Genomic DNA, 15,986 nt, shown 5'->3' on the forward strand with positions numbered 1-15,986 from the left:
TGTTTTGCTATACACATGTATGTTCCCTTTGTGTGTATTGGAACTAAACCAAAAAAGGGAGGAAAAAAAGCAAATTGGACAAACTCCAAAAATGGGCTGGACAAAATTATTGGCACCCTTAACTTAATATTTGGTTGCACACCCTTTGGAAAAAATAACTGAAATCAGTCGCTTCCTATAACCAATAAGCAGCTTCTTACACCTCTCAGACGGAATATTGGACCACTCTTCCTTTGCAAACTGCTCCAGGTCTCTTATTGGAAGGCGCCTTTTCCCAACAACAATTTTAAGATCTCTGCACAGGTGTTCAATGGGATTTAGATCTGGACTCATTGTTGGCCACTTCAGAACTCTCCAGCGCTTTGTTACTATGCATTTATGGGTGCTTTTTGACATATGTTTGGGGGCATTGTCCAGCAGGAAGACCCAAGATCTCCGACGCAAACCCAGCTTTCTGACACTGGGCTGTACAGTGAGACCCAAAATCCATTGGTAATCCTCAGATTTCATGATACCATGCACACATTCAAGACACCCAGTGCCAGAGGCAGCAAAACAACCCCAAAACATAATTGAACCTCCACCATATTTCACTGTAGGTACTGTGTTTTTTTTCTTTGTAGGCCTCATTCCGTTTTCGGTAAACAATAGAATGATGTGCTTTACCAAAAATCTCTAGCTTGGTCACATCTGTCCACAAGACGTTTTCTTAGAAGGATTTTGGCTTACTCAAGTTCATTTTGGCAAAATGTAGTCTTGCTTTTTTTATGTCTGTGTAAGCAGTAGGGACCTCCTGGGTCTCCTGCCGTAGTGTTTCATTTCATTTGAATGTTGACGGATAGTTTGCGCTGACACTGATGCTCCCTGAGCCTGCAGGACAGCTTAAATATCTTTGGAACTTGTTTGGGGCTGCTTTCCACCATCCATACTATCCTGCATAGACACCTTTTCATACATTTTGCTCTTCTGTCCACATCCAGGGAGATTAGCTACAGTGCCATGGGTTGCAAACTTCTTGATAATGTTGCACACTGTGGACAAAGGCAAATCTAGATCTCTGGAGATGGACTTGTAACCTTGAGATTGTTGATATTTTTCCACAATTTTGGTTCTCAAGTCCTCAGACAGTTCTCTTCCCCTCTTTCTGTTGTCCATGCTTAGTGTGGCACACACAGATACACAATGCAAAGACTAAGTAAACTTCTCTCCTTTTTATCTGCTTTCAGGTGTGATTTTTATATTGCCCTCACCTGTTACTTGCCCCAGGTGAGTTTAACCCCTTGCCGCAAACGCCGGGTTTATACGGCGCTGCGGCACGGGAGGGTTATGAAGCGAGCTCAGGAGCTGAGCTCGCATCATAGCCGCACGGTCCCGGCTGCTATCAGCAGCCAGGACCCGTGGCTAATGCCGGACATTGTCATTCTGGCAGGTGTCTGGCATTAACTCTTTAGACGCGGCAAACAAAGTTGATCGCCGGGTCTAAAGTGAAAGCTTCCCGGCTGCTCAGTCGGGCTGATCGGGACCATCGCGGTAAAATCGAGATGTCCCGATCAGCTAGGACGCAGCAGGAGGGTGCCTTAACTTCCTCCTGCACGTCCGATCGTCGATTGATTGCACCAAGCCTGAAATCCAAAAAAGTTACAAAATGGCGTTTTTCTTCCATTTTGTCACACAATGATTTGTTTTTCCGCTTAGTCATAGATTTTTGGGTTAAATGACTGATGTCATTACAAAGTAGAATTGGTGGCGCAAAAAAATAAGCCATCATATGGATTTTTAGGTGCAAAATTGAAAGGGTTATGATTTTTAAAATGTAAGGAGGAAAAAACGAACGTGCAAAAACGCTATGTCCTTAAGGGGTTAAAGGAGCATCACATGCTTGAAGCAATCTTATTTTTCCACAATTTTGAAAGGGTGCCAATAATTTTGTCCAGCCCATTTTTGGAGTTTGGTGTGACATTATATCCAATTTGCTTTTTTTCCACTCCTTTTTTGGTTTAGTTCCAATACACAATACAATACAAAAGGGAATAAACATGTGTATAGCAAAACATGTATTACTGCAATCCTTTTATGCTAGAGATACTTCATTTCCTAGAAAAATTTCAGGGGTGCCAACATTTACGGCCATGACTGTCCATGTACATACAGATGTATATATTTAACATATAGGTAAATATCTTGCAGCTGGCTACCAATTTCCTGTCCTTTAATGTAAACTTACCAGCTTTGTCATACGTCTGAATTACAGAGAATAAAAACCATCTACAGTATCATTCAAAGTCCTACTAAACAAAGCCACCATATCTGCATTCCCTAAATGATGCTCCGTGCTTCAGAACTGACTGCCTGTGATGAAAAATGTATTCTTTCGGCTACAGTCTTGCATAGAAATTGCTGGAATGGGTGACTGACAGTGCATAAGCAGTCGTGGATGAGTAAAATGAAAGCAAATGTGACAAGAACTTCTTAAGAGGTAAAAGAAGCAATTTCTTAAATACTAAGTTTTACCTGGCATAGTTTTAGAAATTCTCTCTTAGTATCTGCTGTGAAAAACAATACATAAACAGTAAAAATATATGCCCTGAAACAAGAAGTGTGTTTAAAGAAACCTTTAAGTGTTAAACACTAAATATTCTTCTAAACATGTAGGATCTTAAAATGTTATGGCTGTATAAATTAGATTATAATCAGCAGCTTTCTACCATCTTCAGTAGTTACCAACTGCCCCATATTATCTGATGTTGGAGAAAACAGTCAGACATGCATGGTAAAAAGGTACACACCCTTCTCACCTCTACATAAAAAGCATTTGAATTTATCATCTAGTGATGCCTGGAAGCTGGAGGAGCTTAGAAGATAGTAGAAACGGCTTAAAATAAAGAGTAGGTTATAAGAGGGTTGTCAGTATTTACACCAAGATATGGCTCTCCGTATCATTGAGCAGGTACTTTTGTCTATTCTCGAGTATTTCCTAAAATAGTACACAAAGTTGTAGGCCATAGAGGTTGACATAATACATGCCAAATAAAGTGCTATGCTTTGTTATCTGCGCCCGCCATATTTTGACATCCAGTCTGTTCTCGCATGAATTGGCTGTAGAGCAGGTGGTGGCCTGGGAGACAATGTAGGAGAACTTTTCAATGGAGAGTTGATGGTAGACTGTCCCAGATAAGGTCCATAAGACTTTATGGATCCAAACTCTAAAATTAAAAGATTAAGAAAATCAGAAGCTATGAAAATCAGTGTTTGTATGACGTAAAATATATACATAATTTTTACCACAAAATTAGTCTCTTAACAAAGGAGAATGTGTTCATTTTATTAGGATCTGGAAACAAACAACAAGTTTGTAAGCTGCGACCTAGCTTGTATCTATTACACAGGAAAAGCAAATCAATGACACTGAGAACAGGAACGGATCTATACATTCTTATTCAGTATGCACTACCAATGAAACATAATACAAACTATTAGTCATGAATGTCTGGAGCTTTATAAAGCTCAGCATGCAGCCAGTTCAACATGAGAAAACTGTTCAAGGTTTGTAGATCATGAACTCTGAAAAATTACTTATTAAACCAAGAATGATCTTTTCTGTGATGTTCCTGCCAAGTATTCTGCATAGCATGCACATTTCTGATGGGGAGAGATAGGATATTGCCAGAGACCTCTGGTGGCACATATCACCTGGGTTCAGGGCCGCAATTAGGGGGGTACAACCCATACCCTTGTACGGGGCCCGGAGCTGCAGGGGGGCCCGCCGGCCCTCTTTTCTTTTTTTCTTTAGACTCCTCCAGTCCTCCAGGGCCGGCGGAAGGAACTACTTTGCGCACGGCCCCGCTGCGCATTGATACCGGCGGCGAATTCCTCTTCAGTTGCGCAGTGGCGGAGCAGAGGGAAGCCACTCTGCTGCCGCCTGTCTGCTGTGGGGACTCTGAGATCGCCACTGCCACCTGGGACCCGGCAATTGAAAAAGGCAGTGTGCTTGCGACCTGCAGTGGGGGGTAAGTGACCTGCAGGGGGGGGGGGGGGTTTGGTTGGAGGGGGTTGTGCCTCCCTGAGAGGGGCCCATGCCAGGTCTACCACTATGGGGGACTATATTACCAGAGGGACCTATGAGTTGAAGGCCTCTCTGACTCTGGTAATAGAGTCCTCCATAGTGGTAGGCCTGGCCTGGGCCCCTGTGGTCCAGAGGGACCTATGAGTTGTAGGCCTCTCTGAGAGGGGCGGAGTAGGCGGAGTCAGGGCGGGCAACCGCGCGCGCGGGGGGGGGGGGGGGGGGCTGTCCTTTAGCTGTGTAGGGGGCCCCAAAATTCCTGATGGCAGGCCTGCCTGGGTTTGGCTGACAGTTCCCCAAAGGATACAATAAATGTTTTGGCTTCTAAACATGGTAATTGTTTTTGTGTTTCTTCATCTTCAGCTTTCCAACAGACTTTTCTCTATTCACATAGCCCTATGAGGGCATGTTTTTTTTTTTTACAAACTATATTCTGGACATATAATCTATTGAAACCCTTATGAACTTTATTTGGGGGTAAGAAAAAGAAAAGAAAACAGCAACTTTTGTTCAGGTATAAAAGGGTATTGTCATTTGTGATGTCTGCGGTATATCCACATTTATGCCATAAATGCCTGATAGACGTTGTGCAAACTTTATAAAACACCTTCCATTTCATACTCTTAATGGCATGTAAGCCTTATACATTATGTCAATATCATATGTAAATAGTTTTTTTTTTTTTTTTTTTATACTTTGGCACAACAACTACGCCTGTCTCACTTTGTGTAGAGGTTTAAATTATTAGATTTTTTTTCATAACATACTGTAATATACTTTTTTAGGATGTTAGAGGATTTCAAAAAAAGCAAGTTTTTTAATTTTTATTAAAAAGTTCCAAAATGTATTTATATTTTTTAAAGGGACAATTTCATTTTTAATGAGGGTTTCTAGCATTCATGCTTTTTAATTTAATACTGACCACTGCATCTACAGGGTTAACTCCTAATAATGGAGTCCAGCTACACTCCTGCCAGTTGCAGGGGAAGCCCGGCTGTGTATGACAGCTGGCTCCTGCCACCACTTCTGTAGGATCAGCTTCCGGGCCAACTAGCACTCTGTGAGAAATATATCTGTCCTAAATTCCTGCCATGACATAGAATAAAACAAATATGTATTTTTTGGCTTTATGGTAAAATAAAGGGTGGCAGTGAAGAGTTAAACTTGTCTCACAAAAAATAAGGCCTAGTATAACTTTGTCAGTGGATAAATAAAAAGTTATTAGTCTTAGAAGGTGAGGAGGAGAAAATGTAAGCCACAAATCTAAGTTCAGGGGTCAGAAAGGTGTTAACAGTAACACGCAATTGAGGTTCTTTGGTGCAATGGGGGCGGTAACTAGCCTCTAAGTCCACCGCTACACCGGTCGTTCCTGTAACAAGACCTGCTTCAGAGAGCTCACCCCTACAGTGACACAGCAGAAATCCTGCATTTTGCATTAACAATCCACACGCCGCCATGCTGGAGAGGATACTTCTCAAGTGCTGGATTTTCAATCTCATTTTAACTACTTTTCTGCAGGGTATGCTTATGACTATTTATAAGCAGGTGTTACAGTAGCTAGAGGGCAGTGAACCAAAAAACATAAAAGATTAGCGAACAGTGTCACTTACGCTATTAACTAATACCACAATGATAGGCCTCTATGCCGATGATATGGTGTTATTCCTCTCTGACCCTACATTGATGCTTCCTTACGTCATGGCACTCATGGACCGTTTTGGGTATTTCTCTGGTCTACTCATCAACTGGACTAAGTCTGCAGTGATGCCGCTTCTGTCTAGGGATTGGCCCCCGGTAATGAATGGCCTCCCGGTGGTTTCCTCATTTAAGTATTTGGGGGTTCACATTCACAGAGATCCTTTGCTTGACCTGTCCGCCAACATACTCACTCTACTTCCTTATGTTAAAGCGAAGTTCCGGGTGTGGGCCACGCTCCCATTATCGGTTGCTGGCCGTATCAATCTTATTAAACTCATTGTCTTACCTAAGTGCCTTTATGCGCTGGAGCATGCCTCAGTGCCTGTACCTAGACACTTCTTTGATTCTCTTCACTCCCTTCTTTCACCATTTATTTGGGGCCCAATAGACCTAAAATTCGGCTAGCCACGTTACAACGCCCCAAGTTGGCGGCGGGAATGTCACTCCCTGATTTTTATTTATATTATTTGGCCGGTCAACTTCGGTATATCAGGCACTGGATCTCTGGGGATGTGGTGCTGGATTCCGAACAGTCCTTAGCTAGGTCTGTCCCGATAATGACCCTTAGGATGCTGCTAGATAGCCCTGTCCTTGGAGGTGGAGCTTACCTCCAACTTCATAAGTTGGCCATAAAGATATGGCGGGCTGTTAAGGGAATATATGGATATACTGACATCGCTGAGGATACCCCTCTATGGCATAATCCTCAACTTCCTCAAGTGAGCGATGCTCTGGACCCAGTCTTCTGGCAGAACGCGGGGGTGCTTACTTTGGGGCATGTTTATCGTGACAATGTGCTCTGTTCATTTGATCAGTTGCAATCCAGTCATGCTCTTCCCAGAAACAGTTTTTTTAAATACCTCCAGCTCCGACACGCCCTGAATGCCCAGTTCCCAATGGGGAGCCCATTGATATCAGCGTTTCCCCTCATTGGGGTTCTGAAGTCCCAGGGTCCCAGGGGGCTGGTGTCCATCCTGTACACGCACCTTATTCAGGCCAAGAACTCCCGCACTCCAGTACCGGCGGTCCGGCATTGGGAATCCCATATCCCTAATTTGACTAAGGATGAATGGGAGGACATTTTTTCCTCCCACATGTTAGTGTCCCCGGCAGCGAATAATAAATTGATCCAATTGAACATTATACACTATAGTTATATCACTCCTTTAAGGCTCCATAGAATGGGTCGTTCAGACTCCGATGCTTGTCATCGCTGTAGCGCTGCCAGGGCAGACTTTTGGCATTTGATATGGGCCTGCCCCTATATCGCAGCTTTCTGGCATGCAGTGCTCACTTTTTTAGCTACTCTGGCTCAACCTTCCCTATCTCTTGATCCTTTGATCTGCCTTTTTGGTATCTTAGATGAAGAGATATGGACACATCACGTACGTACGTTTTTGCGGGAAACTTTGTTCTTGGCCAGGAAGGCTATTGCTCTTAAATGGATGGACCCCGGCTCTCCTACCCTGACTCAATGGAAGGCTATGGTAAATGCTACACTGCCTTTCTCACACAGTGTACAAAAATAGGAAGTGCCCGGGTAAATTTTATTCTGTGTGGGGTGGTTGGTGTTCCTCTCCCTTGACTCAATGCTCGTACTCTGTGACCTCCTCTGGGACAATGTAAGATACATTGATGCTATGCTTGCTGTCTGTTGTCTCTACTAACCTTTGTTTCTCTTTCTGTGTACGTTTGTCGATTCTTTTTCTCTTCCTTGGATGCGTGGGTTGCCTTTCGGGGTTATTTATTATGGGTTATTTGATGGTACCACTAACTAGTGATAGTATTGTTGCTCCTCGCGGGATGGTATACGATTGCTAATTTTGGCGAATGTTCGCCTTCTTCTTCTATTTTGTTTTCAGTTTACCTACCTCAGTTGGGTAGTGTTTTATGACTTCGATGTATACCATGTGATGTAACCTGGAGTATCCTGTCGCTTGCATTCTGTATTTTGATGTATGGTCTCATGACCCTTTTCTATGTACTGTAGATATGCTTCGTGTTCACTTTAATGGGCCTGTGGTCTAAAGTTATTTACTTTTCAATAAAACGAATAAAAAAAAAAAAATACCACAATGATAGTATTGGCTACCCTGCTGACAGATTCCCTTTAAAAGATGAGAAACCTTGTTAAATGGTTAAACAACTTACTTGAAGAGGGGTCTGTAAGAGGTGCCAATCGAGTCTTTGGCCCAACAGAATTAAATTCCTGTTTCCAAAAAGTTGGAATGTAACTAGTACCTCCGGTGGGTCCTTTAAAAAAAAAAAATAGAATATGTAAGAGAATGCAATGTCTAATCAATTACAACAAACCATTCAAAGTGTGGATATAGTGCTATACAGATAACTGCACTTCTGTTATGTATCAAAGGACCATGTGGGCAATAGTTTCTCTGTTTTATTAAATATCAGATGCGTTCCACAACTATCTTTGCCAAAGTAAGGCTATATTCACAAGGCAGAGTTTCTGGGTGGAATTTTACGGGAATACTCAGCTCGGAAATTCCGCTGCAGCAGATTCATTAATTTCAATGGAGTTCTACTGCACTGTGCACATGGATGTTTCAGAAATCCTGATTCCAGCATCTGCAAAAACATTGAACCTGTTGCTTGTGCCGGTGAAACAAGTAATTGTGCAGAATACCAGTCCTTATTTTCCGCAGACACTCCACACATTTTTGGCCACATAAACATGGCCTTAACGGGAATCTGTCATTATGCTTAGCTACCATAAAACTGCTGTTATGACTGGATAGGTAAAACAATAAGGATATTTTTTTGTACCCACCGTAAAATCTCTTTCTTGTAGCCTTCATTGAGGGACACCTATACTGATGGGCATATGCTCTTTCCACTAGGAGGCACTGACACTAGGAAAAAAAAAAGTACGGCTCCTCCCTGGCAGGATATACCCGCCCACTGGAAGTGAGGTAGTCAGTTTTGTCACAAAGCAGTAGGAGAAGCCATCAAAGACAGAAAACCAAAAGGACCCTGTAAAAAAAATCACGGAAAGAGACCCAGAAAACATCATCCAGACAAAAAAGGAAGATATGGATGGGTGCAGTGTCCCCAAATGAAGGCTACGAGAAAGATTTTACGGTGAGTATATTTAAAAAAAATAAATAAATAAAATCTTTTCTTGGTCGCTCTTCATTGGGGGACACCTATACCTATGGCATGTACCAAAGCAGTCCCCTAGGGTGGGAATAACAACCACTAGAGAAAGGGAAACAGAGACTGAACCCACTCGACCGTAAGGCCTGCGGACAAGACCCTAGGCCAGAGATAACCGAAGCCCAGAAACTGAGCTCCCGGAAGATTCCACGTCAATGGAGATGGACTAGGACGCCAAGGAAAGGAACAGTCTTATGCAGAGACTAAACCTACGGTCCACATAGAGACGAGAAAAAGGTAGAATAGGAAGCCAGCCAGGCAAGAACAATCCCAGAAGGAGGTAGGAAATAAACCCCAAGGAACACAGAACCAGACAGGGGGCTAGCTCGGCTGGGAAATAAAAATGGAAAAAGGGCACAACAAGGGAACCCGTCCAGAGTTGACCGATCTAAGAGAACATGGTGGAAAAAAGCACCAGGAAGAGCAGCGTACGCATGAGCAGAAGGCGAGCACTGAAGGTGGAGGCCAGAAAACCACTGGAAAAAAAAAAAAAGACGGAAAATGGCTCTAGAGAGGTCTGGTGCATAAGAGCAATGATCCGAAACCCCTGTCCCAGGGGCTCGCAGTGAGCACCCAGAAGGCTAAATTAGCTCGGCTGGTGCAATCCCGATGACCTAAACGCCCCCCCCGCCCCCATCCCGGGAGTACAAGGACGCCGAAGGAGACAGACATGGGAACTGGAGGTTCCCGAGTCACAAGGAAGACGTACACAGAAGTATAAACTGTGAAGAAGGAGATGAAGACCCTAAAAAGGAGCATCCCAGAACACCAGGGTGGCCAACATGGGAAATTGGAGGTTTCTACGTCTCCTGGAAGACTTACACCTGCAGGGGAAAGGAAACCCAATGGCTGCGACACGCTCTTCTGTGCCGAGACCAGAAGAAGTCCGTTACAGAAAGACCACCCACAATGGAATTACAGAGAAGTCCGGGCAGGATCACCACCTCTGCCCAAGACCTCAACCATAAGAAAGGTCCAAAGAACCAGGAGGGCCAATCCAAAAATAAATAAATAAAAAAAGCAGTCCACAGCAGTCTAGGATAGCGTCCAAGCCAAGGAGACTAACCAGAGCTAGATCCCAGCAGTCAGAGAACACCAGAGCACTCAGAAGCAACATCCCAACAGGATGGGAACAGAGGGAAAAAACAAAAAAGGGAACCCAGCAGAGACTCCCAGGTATGGGGCACAGGGAGGTCACTCTAGAAGACTGTGGTGTCAGTGTCGCACAACCTACACCATCATGGGAAGGGTAAATCCCAGGGAGATTATGCCAAGGGATGAGGAGAGCAATGGCAGGATCCAACAACAGACAGTGGCTAGACTGGAATTCGCTGAGCCATACATGAATGCGTAAACTCCTCCAACAGAGGAGAATGCCAAGGCAGCAGGAGCAGCAGTAGATCACCAAAACTAATAAAATAAAAAATAATAGAGAGAGATGGCTCCATATAAGCAGAAGATAACGCTCAGCAAAATAGTCCCCCTAGCGGAGGGGAAAAAGAAGGGGTGGTCGGGAGAAAAATCCCAGGCACCAACCACGCCAGCTCCTTGATCCCAGTACCCCCTGTGGAAGGGGGATTGACAAGTGCGCCAGGCACCATCACAGCAGGGAAATGCCGCCCTATTGCAACGGGACAAAATACTGGGTGGATGTAGACCCCCCCAGGAACCCTACGACAACATACAGAGATATATGGGATATCAGAATCCTGGAAACCGGTGCTGGGCAAGGAAACCAAGACATGGCTACAAATGCGAGTAAGAAGCACACACACAGCAACCAATAGCGTTGAGAGGAACACCCCAACAGGGTGAAACCCTGGACCAGATAGGTGCCAACAGCCATCCTAGATGTGTCTAAGGCAACAGAGCAGATGCCTGAGCCACTCTGCACAGGAAACATGAAAATACCTGGGAGGCAGAGGGGGGCCTGAACTACCTGTCACCTCAACAGGCCCCCTGCCAGAACAGAGGCGCTTAACCGTCGCAGGACTTCAGAACAAGACCACAGGAAGGCCTGAGGAACACCACACCGAGCAGAAGGGAGGACTCTACCTGTGCAGAGGACCTAGCATACTTCGGGACATGTTTACCTCATGATAGTAGAGGGGAACCAAACTGCACACGCGAAGGAAACCGCAGACATGCCAAAGTCCGGCAGATTTGAAGGCACCCAATGGTGTGTCACAACCATGCCCCCAGCAGACCAACGTGGCACTCTTAGAAAAAGGGGAACAGAGAGTGCAGCTGTAGCCATGAAAAGCCATAGAACCTGCAGGAGATGCACTCCCCCCACCCCCCTTAGCTCCTAATGGTGCTACCCACCAGGACTGCTGTCGCAGACACAAGAGATGAGGGATGCATGTGGGGCAAGAACCATGCAGACACAGAAGAGGTCCCATGAACCCATAGGCACACATTGTGGAACTTCACATGGAAGGAGTCATCAGACTGCGACCACGGAAGCATAGGGACCACGGCCACACCAGGTCCCGCATCAAGAACCACACACTAAAAGTGGGCTACCAGCCTTAAGCCATGAGAGCGGAAGGCATGTGGAGAGGGACCTGATAAATTAGGAAACCCCCCGAACCAGCATGTGGTGCATTGCAGAGGGCTCACAGAGCAACATGGAGACCCACTCGGAACTACACCTAGGCAGAAGGTTACCTGAACTTCCATCGCACAGTGGGAAGTGTACAGTATTTGACCTGGCGTAGCAGTAAACTACGGAGACAGCCATCCAGCTGACAGGTAGAGGATTCCTGAGCACACAGGAACACCTCCCACAGACACTGGGGCACAGGAGTGCGGTCAAATTTATGGGTGACACGGTGGTGTAGGAGACCATGCAGACTAAGACTGTCTGACTGTCAGCAGACCCTTGTGCCTGCAGGAACCCTCCGACAGAGTCCTCACACCACAGCTATGCACGAGGCCGCCCACAGCAGAAACTGTGCAGACAACGGTCTGGCGTAATGAGTGCCCCTCCGGGTGCAGGTAATAAGGGGGACACAGTCAGATAGCAATAACTGGGCCCCTTGACTCATGTGGAAAGGCAGTGAAGCCATGAATAGAATCCCTGTCACCCTGGGAGATCAGGGGAGGCTTAGTAGCCGTGAATTGTATCCCCTTCGGCCAGCAAGACACGCCAGATCACTCCACCGGACACCGTGCACTAGCAGTGTTGAACCGGAACTTCAGCTGCAGATACTTCCGCCCTTGGAGAAATGACAGGCGGCAGAGAAAACCGTGCAGACCACTGTCTTGCTTACTGGTATGGGTCCATGTAGACAACAGTGCACTCCAGCGGTCACCGCACACTAGTAGTGGGGCACCGAAATTCAGCCTCGGCAGTTGTGAGATGAGCGACAGGTGAGACTTCTGTCTGGCCCAATGAGAGCAGGTGCAATCCATGGCCATGCAGGGACACTTCCACGGAGACCTCGCACGGGACGTGGGGATCCGGGACAGAAGCCGCGGATGTGGCAGTATGTGGAGGAGGGAATAATGTATGTACACGGCAAATATGTCATGACAACCGGTGGTAGAGGAGAAACAGCCCTGACTGTAACCCCGGAACCTTCCAAGGAATCATGAAATCACTGGCATGACCCGCCACAGCGAGTCACGTATGTCTCCGACAGAGTAAGAACCCAGGCAAAAGCAGGAATGCCAGAGGCATACCTCCACTGACTCAAGAGAAAGCCCAGGAGATACTTTTGGTGTACTGTACCCGAAGATACCACCATACCAATGCTTTGGAGACGGAAGTAAGCTTCCAAATCGGCCCACGTACTGAAAAATCCATTTACTATATGGTACTCGGATAGGGGACGTATCAGATATTAAACTGATAAGAACAGATATTGCACAGGCTAAGGCTGCAATTTTGTGTTCCCAGAGGTCACAAGGGTGCATGGAAAAGAAGGCACAATTATAGACCACAAGAGGGCATGCCAACCACCACTAAATGGTCTTAAAGACCAGCAGTAGAGATTAATTTTATTTTGCTTTCCACCTACTGGGAGCGAACAGCCGGGGAGGGAATAGAACCCCACTTTACTATTGTAATTGGGGGGGGGGGGGGGGGTCAACGGACGTAGATATGTACCGAGTCCCCGTCCAGCAACATGCCTGCCGGCACCTGTGAGGGGAAATGTGGCAGGTGCTGGCCGTTGTCGGGAAGGGGTTAACGGTGCATTCTTTTATGCCCCGTGCCCTTTAATATGGGGGGGGGGGGGGGAACAGGTAGCGCCAGACCTGTGTCTTGCCTCCTACTGACACTAGCTAAAACTGACTACCTCACTTCCAGTGGGTGGGTATATCCTGCCAGGGAGGAGTTGACTTTTTTCCTAGTGTCAGCACCTCCTAGTGGCAAGATAATATACCCATCAGTATAGGTGTCCCCCAATGAAGAGCGACCAAGAAACTAACTTATCTCTGCTGTGACAGAATGCTAGTGAATACAATGAGCTCACTCTGAAACACTTAGAAGTCCTTTCAGTTATAATGCACTGTACTCCATAGTCCTCCCTAAGAGTTAACATACAGTGCATGGACTCTTACAGGCTGAATGCAGGAAAATGTCAGAAAATGTAAAATCCGTGCCGTTTCACCTTTTCTGTCAAAAAAGTGTCTGCCATACTTGCAATTTTTTTTTTTTTTAAATAAAAAAGGATTTCTACAATAGAAACATTGCTCACAGATGGATCCAAACAATAAGCATTTTAAATGGGCACTGTCAGATCCAAAAACTTTTATATGTTGTTACTGATGAAAATGAAATACCTTTTGTAATGTGGCTGCTGAAAACTTTTTGAATATTTTAGAAAACAGCCCCTGAAAATCCCACCACTAGGGGCCCTCATACCTACTGGGACACTAACAAGTCCAGCAGCAGCATCAGGCTTGTCCATGAGTCATGAACAAGCCTGCATGAGCAGATGAACCAATCAACTGCCATCACCACAAAGGAGGGACACGCCCCCTTCCCAAGAGGATTTCTATAACTGAGATCATGAAAAGAGGTGTTTTATAAGAAATATAGGTGACAGAGGCATAAAAATTAGGTATACATGGTCAGTATTATGTACGGAGTAACTTTTTTTGTGGGATCTGACAGGTACGCTTTAAAGTAAATAAAAAAAAAAAACATGCCAACTTCTAGTGTAATATGCTTAGCTTCTTTAATTATGTGGGAACTATGTGCACCCAATACAAATCAAACTGCTTTTATTTTTCAGAGGCCTCTTTAAAAATTAAAGCAATCTGATCGGTTGCTATGGGCAACTAGTTAACTTTTTCTTTGCACAGGTTTTGATAAATCTTCCCTCATGTCTTTTCTAAACAAAACCGCAACTTTACACAGTCCCATTATTCGAGCAGAGTTGAAATGCTAGCTATACCCCAGGACATGTGTAGTTGCATGGTTTCAGGAATAAAGAGGGAGATTTATCAAAACCTGCGGTGAGGAAAACTTGACAAGTTGCCCATTGCAACCAGATTGCTTCTTTTATTTTTCAGACCTTTTCAAAAAATTTAAAAAGCAAGCTGATAGGTTGCTATGGGCAAATTCTCCTTTGCACTGGCTTTGATAAATCTCTCCCCAAGTAACTACAAGTTTACAATCTTGTGCAACCCCTTGACATTATACAGTTCAAAGCATACAGTTCATCCCCTTTCACAGTAACACAACAAAAAGAGCAAGTAAAACCCTGGGCACAGTACAGTTCAGTGTATGGTAAAGGTTAATACAACAGTAGGTTTTACCTGCTGGCACAGAAACAGGTTTCATTGGCATACCAATATGTGGCAATTGGTTAAAGGAATTCATTCCATCTTTATGAGGGTTAATTCCAGCACTGTTTTTAATAGATATTCCTTAAAAAGAAAAAAAAAAGGAAAATCATGACAAGAATGTTATCAATGTGGTGGATGTAATGTGGTGCAAACACTGACAAGTGCTCAGAAAAGATTGAAAATTACATTAATTGTGGTTATTTGAGGATTCAGGCTAGACTCTCCAAAAAGGTTATGAGAAAAGTGTTCATAACTGTATTGGGGTCTGTTCACACGTGCGGATTTCCTTGAATTTTTCGCAGCACATTTGCTGTCAAAAATCTGCAGCAGATTTTGCTACCACTGACGTCAACGGTTTAGAGGCAAATCTGCCACTATTGCAGATTTTTTGGGCAGCAAACACGCTGCAGAAAATGCGCCAGTGTGAGGAGACCCTTATGGTTAAATAACCATCCATGCGTGTTTGCTTTCTGAAAGAAGTAATAGTTGTACTGACCGGGCAAATACCTGGCGTGTTTCAGGTAATGTTGCTTTGCTGATGTTCTCCTGGATGCCGCAGTGTCTTGGCGAGAGAACGAGGAGCGCACAGGTCTAGCAGTACCACTGTCTTCCTTCAAATCTAAAATACTCTCAAAGCTGCTTTAGAAAAAGCAGATCGAGTGATAAAAAGGAAGATCAGAAATTCAATGTTCATTACAAAAAAAGGGAATGATTACAAAGTCTGGGTGTGGATGCATATTACAATACTTCTAACCAGCATCAATAGGCCTCCAAGGGTCTAATCACACGGCAGAATTTCCGCTTGCGGAATCCTGCCTCAAATTAAAGCCATAGACTTCTATGGGATTCTGCACTCCCATTCACACTTCTGAATTTCCGCTTGCAGAAATTCAGAAGTGTGAATGGTAGTGCGGAATCACATAGAAGTCTTTTGGCTTTAATTTGACACGGAATTCCGCAAGTGGAAATTCTGTTGTGTGAATAGACCCTAAGGGTCTGATCAGTCAAAGATTGCTTACAAAAAAAATTGTTAAACTCACAGGAATAATGCATCTAGACATAAATAACAAAATTCTAATTGAGCTTGCAATGTTTTCTGTATAGATCATTTACCATATTTATCAAGGTATACCATGCACCGGTATATAACACGCACCCTCATTTTTCCAGGGAATTTGTTTAAAAGTAGATTTTTATGCTTACCGTAAAATCTCTTTCTCAGCGGAACCATTTGGGGGGGGGGGCACAGACC

General features: G+C 44.6%; 1 protein-coding gene and 1 pseudogene across 4 annotated transcripts in view; both read right to left on the reverse strand.

Moving 5' to 3' along the window:
- Positions 1-2,078: 2,078 nt before the first annotated feature.
- Positions 2,079-15,986, reverse strand: part of CILK1 (ciliogenesis associated kinase 1) — a 46,947-nt gene continuing 33,039 nt past the window's right edge. For 2 of the 4 annotated variants that reach the window (XM_056565727.1, XM_056565728.1), the window contains exons 11-14: positions 15,231-15,373; positions 14,705-14,815; positions 7,910-8,011; positions 2,079-3,203 (exon numbers count right to left, since the gene is read on the reverse strand). In XM_056565727.1, the coding sequence (XP_056421702.1) occupies positions 3,046-3,203; positions 7,910-8,011; positions 14,705-14,815; positions 15,231-15,373 (514 nt within the window). In that variant the 3' untranslated portion in view covers positions 2,079-3,045. Of the gene's footprint in view, positions 3,204-7,909; positions 8,012-14,704; positions 14,816-15,230; positions 15,374-15,986 lie in introns of those variants that run through there. The other 2 variants (XM_056565729.1, XR_008891215.1) reach the window with 2 other exon arrangements.
- Positions 12,653-12,823, reverse strand: LOC130363300 (U2 spliceosomal RNA; annotated as a pseudogene).

Source organism: Hyla sarda, chromosome 3 (assembly GCF_029499605.1).
Source record: "Hyla sarda isolate aHylSar1 chromosome 3, aHylSar1.hap1, whole genome shotgun sequence".
NCBI lineage: Eukaryota > Metazoa > Chordata > Amphibia > Anura > Hylidae > Hyla > Hyla sarda.